Below are 11,272 nucleotides of genomic sequence, written 5' to 3'. Positions count from 1 at the left end.
CCTTTCGTTCTATACTTAGAACAAGTACGAGTTAGCAGATCACAATCCGCTTACTCCAAGAGTAATTATTGCCTTTACGCAAGGCTAATTACTCTTCTGTTTGAAATTCAAAACTGATTTTTATTTATTTTTACTTATTTTTATCTGCGGCAAAGCCGCCTAATTTTAAATGTTAAGATTTTCCTAAATATATATAGTAAAACATTCATAACCACTGGCTACCTAGCCCCATACCGTATTATCACCCCATGCCGATCTCGTGTGACACACACCCCTGTTACCAGGGTACGTGTAACCCCGTCACACATACCGTCGCTCGAAGCTAGCAATGTAAGTTTTCGCTACCAAGCATTCCATCCATATGACCAGAACTACCGCAATATTCCTCTCTTGTGCTTTTGTCTTCACCTGCTTACTGATTTGTTCAAAAATTTGCTGCTTACCCTCGAGACTTGCTGCCCTCGAAACAGTATGAATAGACATACGATTTTAGAATGATGATAGTTTGCCTCAAAATTCAGTTTTGATTGGCCAATATAAGTCATCAATCTTCGCATCAATATCAATCCTGAAAGTCGAAATGCGATTTTTCTATCGCCTAGGAGCGCTCAGCAGTGGATACCCCGTAGTCACAGTGCTGCTAGCAGTGGTTTGTAGTGCCATATTGTGTCTTGGAGCTCTGAAAATCAAGCTGAAGACTAATCCACAGGGACTTTGGGTCCCTCCTAACAGCGTTGCCATCAAGGAACAAAAGCTTTTCAATCAGCTTTTCGGACCATTTTTTCGCATCCAGCAGCTTTTATTCTTTGTTGAAAGTGATACAGATCCAAACTCCAACTCAAAATTGAGTGAATCTTTGACGTGTGATGCTAATCATGATTTAGTCCAACGAGAATTCTTACTCCAGATGGCTAAAGTGCAGACCGAAATCACAAATGCTGTCATTTATAGCCAAGACGAATCAAACGTGACACTCTCTCTACAAGACTTTTGCTACCGACCAATTAAGGGAAAAGGGTGTTTAGTTACAAGTCCGTTTCAGTACTGGCTGACAAATGCTACTTTACTACAAAATGATCCAGATATTAAGCTCACGACTGCGTGTCAGACTACAGATCCCGAACTTCAAAATCGATCGCCTTGTATGGATCAAAACGGAGTGCCAGTGATGAGGAATGTAGTCTTTGGGGGTCTGTCAAGAGATAATTGTCACGAAAATCCAGACCCGTGTGGAGAAGCTACACCTCAAGCTAAGGCCTTAATAGTCACATTCTTATTAAATAACAATCCAGAAAATGAGACATATACGCAATATGCTGAACGCTGGGAGAAGGAGGTATTCCTAAAGATTGCTGAACAAGCTGCTGAATCATTACATCCTTCGATAGCGAGTTGGAATGATGAATTTATCTGGGATAGTGTAGTGGATCAAGAGTTGGCGAAGGTTGGTGTTGACGGTATGAGACTCACGTATATGGCTGAACGGTCCATTGCAGATTCATTGAAAGTGCAGACACAACAAAATGCGTTTATTGTGGCGGTCAGCTACATCGTCATGTTTTTGTACGTGTCGGCATCGCTAGGAATATTCCTAGACCCGGTGCGATCACGATTTGGACTTGGATTGACAGGCATTTTGATCGTGATACTATCATTGATTGCTGCTATGGGTACAAGCTGTGTATTTTTAAATATGGAAGTAACAATGATCACGTTGGAGGTTGTGCCATTTTTGATCCTCGCCATTGGTGTGGACAATATTTTTATTCTGACCAACGAATTTGACCGATTGGCAAGTTTGCATGGACTTTTTACGATTGATACCAAGCGCGACACACACAATCGAATCGAAAATGAGCGGATAATGCTCAAGCAAATGATGGGAGAAACTATGCTGAACGTTGGGCCATCAATTGTTGTAGCGGCTGTTGCCGAAAGTTTAGCTTTTTTAATGGGAGCATTCACTCGTATTCCAGCTCTCGTGAGTTTCTGCACTGTCGCTGCATTAGCCGTTGTCGTTAATCTTTTCCTTCAGCTAACTTGGTTTGCCTCAGCACTTGTGCTGGATGCACGTCGTGTGCGTGCTCGGCGGTATGATTTGTTTCCGTGGGTGAAACAGAAAGTCATACTCAAACCACCAATAAGTCATAAGCGAAGAGCTAGTGTAAGAAACGACGTTCAGTACGATTTGCTCCACGAGAAGGTTGGTGGAGAAACAGCGTCGGAAAACGTTCGGACCATTGGTGTGATTCAACGATTTGTTGAAAAGAACTATATTCCCTTTATACTGCGTCGATCTACGAAAATCTTAGTACTTATTACAGCATTGACAAGCCTGACGCTTAGTGCTATCGGGTCGTTTGAGTTGCCTCTAGGACTTGAGCAAGAACTTGCTGTGCCGGTGGACTTTTACCTACACGAGTACTTCAAGCAACAGACAGCACTTGGTGAGGCTGGCCCTCCAGCTTATGTTGTTCTAGACGGCGATGTTGACTATACGGATGCGCAAGTGCATCAAGAGATTAATGCTCTTTTGGACAAGCTGTCGGAACTTCAGCAGTACGTCGAACTGCCAATTTATTCGTGGATACACACGTTTAATCAGTGGCGCCAAATGCGCTTCTTTCTTCACGACAAAATAATTCAAGGTCTGTGTGACTGCCCGGTTCAGCCATTGGATCCATTTGCGTACGAATTGGTTATCAATGAGTCTATTGAATTGAGCGCTACATCGAATTATTCCATTTACGAAGATGGATTTCTATCAGCCGCAAATGTGACTCCTAACGCGCTGTTCTACCCATTGGTGAAAATTTTTACAAATATAGCTATCGATTCGACATGTTGCCAGCATTTCGGACTCTGTGGTGCTCAGTATGAAGATGATATCATCTTCGGCGATTCGAAACTCTATGAGAATTCCGAAATGGGTAACATTTCAATTCTTGGTTCTCGAATGCGCTTTCAATTAAAAGCTCTTCGCAATCAGTCGATTTATATAAATTCGTACTACTACCTGCACGATGTGACAAGTCAATGGAGCGCTAATAAAGCTGCAACTGCGTTTCCATATGCTCTAGTCTTCGTCTTCGAGGAGCAATACACTTATATCCAAGGAGTGGCACTGCAAAGTGTACTGCTAGCTTTAGCTGTTGTCTCGGGTACAGTTTTTGTTCTCATGGATGGATCTTTGCGATTGACTATAATCGTTTCTTTATGTGTGCTCTCGATGGCATTTTCGCAATTGGGCCTCTTGTTCGTTTGGAATTTAATCGCTGGACGAGATGCTATGACCTCGATAAATGCTGTATCTGTAGTAAATCTAATCGCTTGCTTTGGACTTGGTGTGGAATTCTGTGTCCATATGGCCCATCAGTTTTCCAGTTCAAAGAAACATCGACTAGGAACGACCGGAAATGACCATACTCGTAATGCTTTAACGAGTGTGGGTGCTTCCGTCTTCTCCGGTATCACGCTTACCAAACTTTGTGGCATTGGCGTGCTCGCGTTTGCACCGTCCATGCTGTTTCGTGTGTACTTCTTCCGAATGTACTTGGGCATTGTAGTGTCTGGCTGTTTTCATGGTCTTGTGTTACTACCTGTGCTTCTTAGTCTGGTTGGTCAACCGCAAACTTATCCGAATGATCTCAGCTCTTTTCTGCTATCCGAAGAGCGCGATGACGAGTTTGAGGACGAATTGAAAGCATTTTAAATCATAGTGAAAATAAAGGGAGACACTATTTTTTACTCATATCCCAAAAAAATTTCAGCGGAGAATGCATAGAAAGTAAATGTGTATATCTCATTTTTCGCACTGCACGAACACTATCTAGACGTCAAAGTCAAATTGAATTGCTGTGCAATCGATCAATAAAACGGAATGTGCTATTTTTCGGTCAAATTGAGGGCTATCTGGCACGTGTCACCATAAAAAGCGATAATGGATTGCAGTGCTCCTGCATCCGCTATTCCGTTTAATCGTGAAAAGACGGATCGGTCTTTATACCTCAGAGCCCCGTTCTTCTACCCGCAAATTACAGTCACCAATTCATGGTTGTAGTTTTCACGGATTAAAACAAGCAAACATCAAAAACGAATGCTTTCTTGGCGTTCTGATTTGAAATGGTCCAAATCCAGGTAAGCGTGCCTAAAGACAAATATTGCTAAAGAAATTTGATGATCCCCGTAGTGCACAAGTACAAGTCTGGGGTGAGGAGTAAGAACCTTCACGTTGGCAATCAACACTGACAACCAGACTCCTGCATAGATCGTTGACAATTATCGGGAGACTGGTGAGCACGAATTTTGTAAATTACTTCATCACCACAAATCACCGCTTCGCAAATATATTGACAAAGTTTTTCAAATGCTATGCTTAACATTTGAGTCGCCACGATCAAGCTAGCATAGCATTACAAGCAATTTAAAGCGTTGGGGTAATTTTTCTTTCTCATGCTTAGTGATGTCACAAAAAGCACGATGTTGCTTACCGTTTGAAGCAGTTACTGCATGCCAAGATTGGCATGGTCGAACAATGTCTGAGGCATGTAGGGTTAGACCCTTTCAGTGCGCGTGGAGTAGCACGTTATCCACTGGACGAAGACTGCGGAAATAGCAGCTCTTTGTCGGATGTTGGTTATAATAGGGTGCTTGATTTGATCGGATTGATAGTCGTCAATTATCAATGTGATTCTGGTGGAATGAGAGCCTGAAATATAGTAAATCACCAATTTTTCTGCTTGCGTCATGAAATTTTAACTTTATGTGCTCGTCACGTGGCAAAGATTGGAATTGCTGTGTGAATTTTAATCATACCATATTGCCAGATGAGTCTCAAGTAATTCTTTGAATCACATTATCTCAATTTTGACGCGTGAGAGATTTCTTGGCTACCATTCCTGACACAGAAAAATGTAAATAACTGAAGTCTTGTGCCGATATTATACTATAAGTATATTACGCAAGAACTTCTGAACTGTGATCACAAAGTTCCAGTTCGCAAAATTTGACTAATATATCTAGATTTGAGTCAGTTTAAGCTGATACTTTCCAAATCTGTTTTACTATCTGTAACACTTTAGCCTTCTGTATGACTGATAGCCTATACGTCTGATGGACCTATCCTTTACGGAGTACCCTGACCTTCATCTATACCAGTACGTCAGTAAATTTGAGCTTCGCTCTTGGCCAGAGGGACAGTAGTATAGTTATATAACACAGTACATCTCTCACTGCATTCTCCCCCGCATATATATTTCCCACTTTCTGTATTTACGCAAAAATAAATGCCTTTCCAGCACCCATCACACCCAGAAATATTCTCTTCCACTTGCCTCACAACTTCCACCAGCAATTTTGCGCCAGGGGCTTTTCTTCCTGTGTATCCGCAACGACAGGCGCGGCTCCATGACCGACGACCTGCGAGAAAGCAGCCGAGGTACCCTCCAAAAATGTGAGTGATGTTCCGAGCTACGACCCGGCATCACCACAAGATATTCGGCAAAGTCAGTCCTTGTCTGTGAGAATCTCTCCACAGTTAAGGCGTTCCCTACACTCCGCCTCACCACTGCACATTTTGTAAGCTCTGTATCTGTTCCAGCGGCGAAGGGCCCTATCGACGTTCAGATCAAAACAAGTGGGCAAGATCTGGCTCAGCGAGCCGATCTTGCCCTCTGCAAATGCACTATTACCGTGACTTTTGCCGACTAAACCACGTCGTGATTATGCTTCTGATTATCGGTAGGAGCTCGAACCATCGTGTTGGAGTTTTGCGTAACGATCTTCTTAGAGGAAAATGAAATCTTAAGAGTCGCTCTGAAAGCGCATGCTGACCTATTTGTTCACTATTCTTCAACCTGACAGCAGCAATAATCTTAGTCTCCTAGAAATTGACCTCTGGTACTGAACACTGACGTGTAAGCAGATCAATCCTCCTTGACTCGCGCACGGGGTCAAGAAGGTACATTGCTTCGCTCGTCTAACGGCTTACAAGCTAAAAAGATGTCTGACTAAAATTTCGAATGGTGTTTGGGTACGTAAAGAACAAGAAAATCGTAAACATTGAGGTGGACGCTGACCACCACCTTCGACGGCTCTGCTGATCTTCACAAGCTCGAGCTTGGAACAAGACGAGCAAGTGGAACCTCTAACTCGAACCAGTTCTGAGAATAAGTATATCTGTGACGGGATACATACAGAACGATAGTACGTACATGCTACACGTCCGAACCTGGTACAAAGAGAATATTGTACAAATATGTGAAAGTCACATCTCACTTTTGTTGAATTGTGAATATTCATAAATGACAAAGCATCGGTATTTATGGTGCTGATGGGCGGACTGTTAGCCTCACGTCGAGAAAGATAGAAGTTGTACTGTTGATTTAGTAATGCTTGTGTGTTTTGTAGGAGCCAAAAGAGAACTTATCCTAAATTTATATCCATCTTAACATTTTCGAGCGGCTCAGCCAGCACCTGGACTGAGCGCTCAAACCTAGCCTCGATTCACTAACGAAGACTTATTGAGTCGACACTTCTACGGTTCGCGGTGCGCGACAACTCCATTCGACTCGGACGCATCTGAAGTGAATTCCTCAAACGAGTCGCGAAAAATTTATTTTATGCGAATGTTCTGTCTCTGTTGTGGCACTACACGGTCATGGACAATGAGCTGTTCTTCAAGATAAACTATGATTGCTTGGTAAGCGTATATCGCTGGTTCGACGGTGTCAGGCTAAGGATTAGATGCGGTAATCACTCGCCTTAAGAGTTGACCAGTTATGAGTGCCACAATTGAGCTCTTGTGAGAGCACAGGTGGCATCCACCGAGCAAACTACTGATCTTAGCCGTGTCGTTATTTGAAGCCAGTGGCAAAACTATCTGGGGAATGTGCAGACCATTAATTTGGCTGTGTTTTGGCTCGAGTACCAGCACGGTGCTGCCGTGGTTTTCAGTCTCAAAACCCGCGTGCGAAAATGGTTACTTGACGTGCAGTATTTCTGTGAAGAAAACAGGGAGATTTAAAGTGGCTTGTTTTTATCGCGTAACCGCGCATATTCGGTTTAAGCCTGCTCCAGGTAGCAACATTTAGTGTTAAGGAATCGAGAGCACTTGAGGCGGTAACAATAATAACAGCAATAACGGAACTCCGAAAATGCGGTTAACACCAAAGCCGCTTACGTTCACTCAGCATCATTTGATGCAGCGATGGGTGTTGCATTGAATGCGGAGTACATCTTTCGTTTAGCGCAGGTTTTCGTAAGTGAGAGTTTATGAATGCACCAGAGGCAATAATTTTACAATTATGCTAAGAGAATAAAGAGATGTATTGGCTGCCAAGCAGCTCCGTATTAAATTTAGTTTTTTGTCATATCACGTAACATCTGCGACTTGTACGATCCCTTCGCTTGCATTTCTAAGACAACAAGGGTCGGGCTCCCAGCCTAGGCCGTCCAACAAGAACATCATGAGGAAGGATGGGGTCTTAATAGCGCAGAGCGCTCGACTGGGAAATATGAGGGATCTTATGTATGTCGTTGTGGTCGTGGTCATTTGATCGTAGTTCGAAAAGGATCAACGATTTATGCGAGAAGACGGAGCTCATTCCCTAACTTATTGGTTGTTGAGATCAAACTCTTGGGCGTTGTATCGCCGCGAAAAGTCCTACTACATTTAGCTGCGCCGTGTAATTTTGTATGACTTTCTACTGTCGAAAAAATATACAGTACGTGGAGGCATTAAAGTGCCAAAAATGAATGCAGAATCCGCACAACTTGCGACAAGAGCACTAATGAAAGTGTCGATGTTCTCGTTAACGTTCAAGTAAGTTTGGAGAGCCTTAACAGCGCGGAACGTTCTCTCGCCCTGAATCCTTGACTCGATATTTAATCGCTTGAACGCTTTAAGACTAAAAATCGCTACGTTACGTTAAAAAAATACATATTACTTGTGTTGTGGGGCATAAATTAAACATATTCCCACCTTCTCCAGGGAGTTGAATAAACTTTGGTAACGGAAACAAATCTATAATCGTCTTTGTGCAGGACTTGACATTGTCAGCCTTTCTAGCAACGATCTTACTTGTACCAAGTGAAAGTAATTTGCTGTTTCTATGCCAAAGCCGGTTAAGAAAAGCAGTGAATGGTATCGCGGTCGTTTGTGCCAAAGCCAGAGAAGTTAACTTTAAGCCGAAAATTGATTGTCATATTGAATAAAGGATGATTATCCTTGTCACGATTCAGTGGAGTGCTGGATCACCACTGATGTGTAATGTGACCAACGTGTGGAGCAGCTAAATCCAATAATCACGATGAGCAAGATTAATCACGCGTGAATAGAGTGACCGTGGTAACTTAGGGATTGTTAAAATCCTTACGCTACATCGGTAGAAACTCACTGTGCGTTAAAAGAACAGTCTTTCAAAATGGTTTAGCAAGAGAATGAAGTCACAAAAATTGTACGTATGATAGCGGAGGAACTGAGCTCATCTTTTGTCTTGGATGAGCTCTTTACTGAAGACATCTGCACGTAATTATGTGTTAGGAGATGGGTAGTGCTACTCTAACCGATACATATTGCCCTTAATTGGACAATTTAGAGACTTGAGAATTTTACTACGCTTGTTACCATCGGATAACGAAGTGCGATACGTGTATGGCTCCTATTTCGTGGACTCAAACCAAGCGTTCCTCAAGTCAAATATAGCGCCACTCCTCGATTGCTTTTATTTCACACGACTGTATGGAATCATAGACATCTAGAGAATAAATTTTCCTACTCGGCAGTTAAAACTGATAACGACAAGTAGCAAATTGTGCATGTTGTTATCAAGCTAAATATAGCCGCTGTACCGGCGCAAATACCGAAATCAAGAAGGAATGAGCTATTACTTGGTCGTACATTTTTGAGTGTCCTTGACAAGTTGAAACAACCGCAAGCGATCTCTCGCTGCGATGAGGATCTAGAGTGGATGCTTTCTGAGTGGTTGAAAAAGCTAACTATACTGTTTAAGATTTCAGCAAGGACTATTTATCCAGGCACCATTTTAGCTATGCATGAACCTATTTAGATGTTTATTCGTCTATAGTCGTTCTTAGCATCCAATTAATTACTTGCGAAAAGTGCTCGAGTGTGTGCGCTATAACAAGCTGTTTGCTAGTATACACATCTGTGTCTTTGGCGCTGGTAGGGTCTTATTATGAATCACTTTACTGGGGAGCATATCCGGCAAACAAAATATGCGAACACAAAACCCATTTAGTGCCCCTTCATTTGGAGTTGGCTTGTCTTGGGCAACTTCTCGCACAAGAATTTTTCAAATAATGCTGACATGGCACAATCACTTACCATTCTTCAAAGATGACAAGACATGGTGCCAAGATGCGACAGAAAAAGCAGCCTCAAAGCTTCAAAACAAAGCCTTATTTGTGTTTCGATACTGGCTATATTGAATCCGAAATAGCGATGGTATTCGGTCTCCAAATCTTCAGCTTCGGACAGAGGATGAGCTATACTTTGAGACGATATGAGCGTGACGTTTTGGTCTCCGCAGCCTTGATCTGGAAGTGGAGAACAACCCACTCTACCACAAGGAGCTACTTGCTATGAAGTTTGCTTTTTGACAAACCAAACATACACATGCTTTTATCTAAGCTATTTGGGATTCGTTCCAATCATGATTCGTTGTGTACAGCAAGTTGTCAGCCATCTTCCACCAAGAATGGCGAGATAACAATCCTTTTTTGCCGAGTTATCCTTCGAAGTAAGTTTTAAGTCTGGTCGGCTTAATGTGGTGACGAATGCGCTTCGCGTCACCCTAGCAATCAATTGCCATATATCACATTGGTGATGTCGTGTAAAGCATATAGCATACGGTGCTGCCAAAAAAATTGAGAGTCTATGAATGACTGAGTTCAGATACCGCTTTGACGGACCACTCTATTTTCGTGTTTGCGCCTTTATTCCTCATCTCAACACTTGTTGTAAGGTAGCACTGACTTTCTCGACACTCAGCTTGCGGTTACATTTCAATATGATGCTCTCAGTACAGATTGATATACAATGCACATGATACCCTGATGGTAAAAAGAAAAGCTAGACAGCCTGGCGAGCTCTTTAAGGGTGGACCATCTGAGGTTTAATATGGTGAGGGGGGGTTTCTATTCTCGATTGACGAGTTTTACTACCTGATAGTAGCAACATACTGCAGCTGACACAAACCAGATCGTGAGCGATTTTTTTTCCTGCACGCAAAGTCTCCGGTTAGTTAGTTGGCTGCAAGCCCGTACTTCTCAATATTTTTTTAAATTTGTCAAGAGAGCAGAAACGCCGGGTCGAGCTTTGAGCTAAGCATACGGCACCGTTGGTGATGCAAGTTAATCTTTTTCGCATTCAGTGGCATGCCTTTTCGTAATTGGTTTTCTTTTTGCCCAGGATGATTTTATCTTAATTTCAGCATGTGTCTCTTTTTTTCCAATTTATTCATACTCTTTGTTTCTATCAGCTTTCATATTATTGATGGTACTTCCTTCAAAGGTCATATCACACAAACGGTCGATTAAACCATTGAACCTTGACACAAAAGACATTTTCTCTTAGAGCACATATTATAGGAGCTTCCCTCTTTGAATTTCAGGAAAAATGAGATCTAATCATTTCTATATTTTGCTTCGAAAAATAAAATATAAGCAAGGACCTTCCGAATCAGATAACGCCAGAAGAGCATCGAGGGTACGAGTTTGCCAGGTTTACGAGTACGGCGTCGAGTGGTTTAAGAATCGCTGAAACGCTGGAGGTATTTTGGTGGTTTAAATTTGCCTTAGGCAAGAGACCAATTAGTGGCACAGATCCTAGTCAAGAGCTGGTATGTCAATCTTCTCTTTAGACAATATATCTTTCAGCCTTAGTGATGGATTGGTGTTAATATTGGCTAATTCGTTCACATGGGTCGACTTTTGAATCCTTGAGACAGGAGTCCACAAAGTCAAAATGCTCACCCCGGGTCGATTTTACAATCAATGGCAAACGGGCCTACCGTTGCGATGTAGGTCAAATCAGCTAACTATGGTGAAGTGATTCTAAACCAAACACTGTCGTGTTTGGAGTGACAAATCTCTATGTCAAAGTGTCATTGCGGATTATCAGGGTACGAATAATCAAGCCGCAGCGAACTATGATAATTAGGCTTGACCGCCGTTGGGCTTGAGTTGAGCACTATATGAGGAATTTTTACAGAAGTTGGGTTGGTAATGCTTAAAGATTTCTTAGCCGCTT

General features: G+C 42.4%; 2 protein-coding genes across 2 annotated transcripts; both read left to right on the top strand.

The window, feature by feature from the left end:
• Positions 1-580: 580 nt before the first annotated feature.
• Positions 581-3,712, top strand: PHALS_12616 (resistance-nodulation-cell division superfamily; the record flags this gene model as incomplete). The annotated part of the gene is made up of 1 exon (XM_024728205.1): positions 581-3,712. The coding sequence occupies one exon, from the start codon at positions 581-583 to the stop codon at positions 3,710-3,712; it is 3,132 nt and encodes a 1,043-aa protein (XP_024578705.1).
• A 3,067-nt stretch (positions 3,713-6,779) lies between these two features.
• Positions 6,780-7,024, top strand: PHALS_12615 (uncharacterized protein; the record flags this gene model as incomplete). Its single annotated transcript, XM_024728204.1, has 2 exons — positions 6,780-6,802; positions 6,865-7,024. The coding sequence occupies 2 exons, from the start codon at positions 6,780-6,782 to the stop codon at positions 7,022-7,024; spliced, it is 183 nt and encodes a 60-aa protein (XP_024578704.1).
• Positions 7,025-11,272: the final 4,248 nt, after the last annotated feature.

Source organism: Plasmopara halstedii (assembly GCF_900000015.1).
Source record: "Plasmopara halstedii genome assembly, contig: Scaffold_614, whole genome shotgun sequence".
Lineage (NCBI taxonomy): Eukaryota > Oomycota > Peronosporomycetes > Peronosporales > Peronosporaceae > Plasmopara > Plasmopara halstedii.
Note: the sequence above shows the minus strand (reverse complement) of the source record. Positions and strands in the feature narration are given on the sequence as shown.